Source organism: Octopus bimaculoides, chromosome 9 (genome assembly GCF_001194135.2).
Source record: "Octopus bimaculoides isolate UCB-OBI-ISO-001 chromosome 9, ASM119413v2, whole genome shotgun sequence".
Lineage (NCBI taxonomy): Eukaryota > Metazoa > Mollusca > Cephalopoda > Octopoda > Octopodidae > Octopus > Octopus bimaculoides.
In genome coordinates, this window is record NC_068989.1 from 75,517,251 (window position 1) to 75,520,255 (window position 3,005).

General features: G+C 32.0%; 1 protein-coding gene across 2 annotated transcripts in view; it reads left to right on the forward strand.

Annotated features, from left to right (window-relative positions):
* The window catches only part of LOC106869760 (ras GTPase-activating protein 3), a 214,418-nt gene extending 213,644 nt beyond the window's left edge, over positions 1-774 (forward strand). For both annotated transcript variants that reach the window (XM_052970794.1, XM_052970792.1), the window contains one exon: positions 252-774. In XM_052970794.1, coding sequence (XP_052826754.1) covers positions 252-282 — 31 coding nt within the window. In that variant the 3' untranslated portion in view covers positions 283-774. The remainder of the gene's footprint in view (positions 1-251) is intronic.
* The last annotated feature ends 2,231 nt before the right edge of the window (positions 775-3,005 follow it).

A 3,005-nucleotide genomic window follows, 5' to 3' on the forward strand; every position in this document is an offset into this window, starting at 1 on the left:
CTAGCATGTCATGCAAAACGTTTAACAGCATTTTGTCCATCTTTATGTCCTTAGTTCAAATTCCAATGAAGTCCACTTTGCCTGTCAGCCTTTCGAGGTCGATGAAATGAAATACCAGTTCAAATTTCCCCCTCCCCGAAATTTCTGGCCTTGTGCTGAAATTTGAAACCATTATTATTATCATTATTAGTTGCTATTTAAATTTTTTTTTTGTGTGTGTGTTTTAAAATTTTTTTTCTTTTTCTTTGCAGTGAGGCTCCCTTTGGTGATGAGAAATACTGATGTTCATTGCTGTGACAATCTTTGGCACTAGGTAAATACATCATGTACTGTACAAATGTTGATACAGGAGTCACTTCACATACATTACACATGTATGCGTGTACTGCGTATGTTTTCTATGTTGTGTGCATATGTATGATATCTGTATGTTATGACCATATGGAAGCAGAAATCAAATCAAAATGAACTAAGAAAAATATGGCCAACACAGATGATGATGATAGTGATGACTACAGCAGTGCTTACATTGGAGAATGCATTTGTTATAATTTTTTTCATTCAAAAGCTGATTGGCTAATCGGACAACATTCAGCAAAAGACTGAAGTACTCAGCCTTGCTTTTGATTGGAGAATTGGAGGAGGAACAGATGTTTGTCATGTACCACTTGCTGAAAACAAAAAAAGTGAAAAAGAAAAAAAACAACAAAATACAAAGGTAAAAGTACCATTTTCAAAAGATGTGCAAAAAAAAAAAAATTAACAACCAAATAATTAAAAAAAAAACAAGAAAAAAATGAATTGAAAAAAAGCAACCCAAACAGACAGTAAATATACCTGTTGGTATATGGCATTGCTTGGCCCCGGCTACTTCAGCAAGTATATCAGAAACAACACATAGCAACGGCCACGTTTGGTTGATTGCTTCCACCCACCTTATAATTTTTAAAAATTTTCATAAATTTTTTTTTTGATGTTTATCACTGTCATACTTGGCTAGCTTCTATTTAATCTCCAAAAATTTAATACCTACTAATCTGGTAGATATCAGATTTGTTGGTCTAGCACAGCATTTTTTAAAAAATTACATTCATATATTTACTAGATTTTTTTCTTACACTGCCAATATATGCTAAGCGGGGGAAGAAAAACAAACAAAAAACTCTCTCTCATTATTTTTTTTTCACTTTCATTATTATTCATTTGTTTTTAATTTCATATATATATATTTTTTATTTTTAATTAACTTTATCTTTTCCATGAGGAAAAGCTTTCCCCCACTTTATGACCAGTAGATAAAACAAGTATTTCTGTGATTCACAAGTTATATATATGTATATATATACATACAGGTAAGTATGTATATATGTGTGTGTGTATGTATGTATATTTATATATATCTATATTATATGTATGTGTATGTATATGTACACACACATACACACACACACACACTAGCACACATAACACATACTATGCATATATGCAGACATAAATAAACACATATGTAATGTGTGTGTGTGTGTGTGTGTGTGTGTGTTGAGGTGGGGGGGGGCAAGAGGGAGAGAGTGCAATAAATATTGAAAACTAAATGACCAATATAGCTGCAGCAACAAATGTATTGTTAAAGGAATTACAGAAAAGAGAGAGAGAGAGAGAGAGAGAGAGAGAGAGAGAGAAATCAGTAGATGTGTTTTTTGTTGGCTCAACAAATTCCGTTAATTGGAAAGTTAAAATTAAAGAAAAAAAAAAGTAGAAATGTCACAAATTTATTTATGTATTCTTTGCATGAAGAAATTGTTACCGAATCTAATGGACATTTAGAAATATGAACATGCGTGTGTGTGTGTGTGTATGTGTGTATATATGTGTGTGTGTGTGTGTATATATATATATATATATATATATATATATACTTTATTTAAAAGCAGCAGAAATATAACTAAAAACTGTTACTCAGAGTTTCACGTTCCCGTTCATCGGACAGTTTAGTTAGAAACTAACTAAACTGTCCGATGAACGGGAACATGAAACTCCGAGTAACAGTTTTTAGTAATATTTATGCTGCTTTTAAATAAAGCATATTACTCTACCTCTGGTATTTGAGTACTCTTTTTTCCACCTTGTTTCACATTTATGTGCTTACTCTTGTATATATATATATATATATATATATATATATATATATACATGCATATATATACATATGATGCAAGGTATATGTGTAGATATATATATATATCTGTGAGTGTGCGCGAGTACATATATATATTAATTGTGTATCTATGTGTGTATCAGTGTATATATATATATATATATATATATATATACACCCACACGCACATACATGCATATGTTTCTACAAAAAGAATTATTTGGTTAAATATATAAATGTTTCATAGTTATGCTGGAAATACATTTTTGCGCAAAACATATTGTTAGAGGGCTTAAATAGTGCATACGTGCATATTTGCATACACCATACATCTAATAAAAAGGGACTCTTGTAAATGTGATCGACCTGTGTGTGTATATGTTTATATATGCGTGTGTGTACTCAATTATGAGACAAGTGCTTGTGAACAAATCAGTAATTAAAGTAAATTAAAGGTTATCAAATAGAGAAAAAAATATTCATTTTAACAAAAGAAAAAAGGGGTGTTAATCCTTTTATAGGTGCAGGCATGGCTGTGTGGTAGGAAGTTTGCTTCTCAACCACAGGGTTCTGGATTCAGTCCCACTGCATGGCACCTTGGGCAAGAGTCTTCTACTAAAGCCACAGACCGACCACAACTTTACTTAGTTGACAGAAACTAAAAGAAGCCACCATGTATGTGTGTGTGTGTGTGTGTGTGTGTGTGTGTGTGTTAGTATTTGGTCCCCACTGCCACTTGACAACCAGTGTTGGTTTGTTTACATCCTGATAACCTAGCAGTTTGCTAAACAGTGATTGATATAATAAGTATCAGACAAAAATACAAAAGGACTGGTGTCGTTCTGTTTGA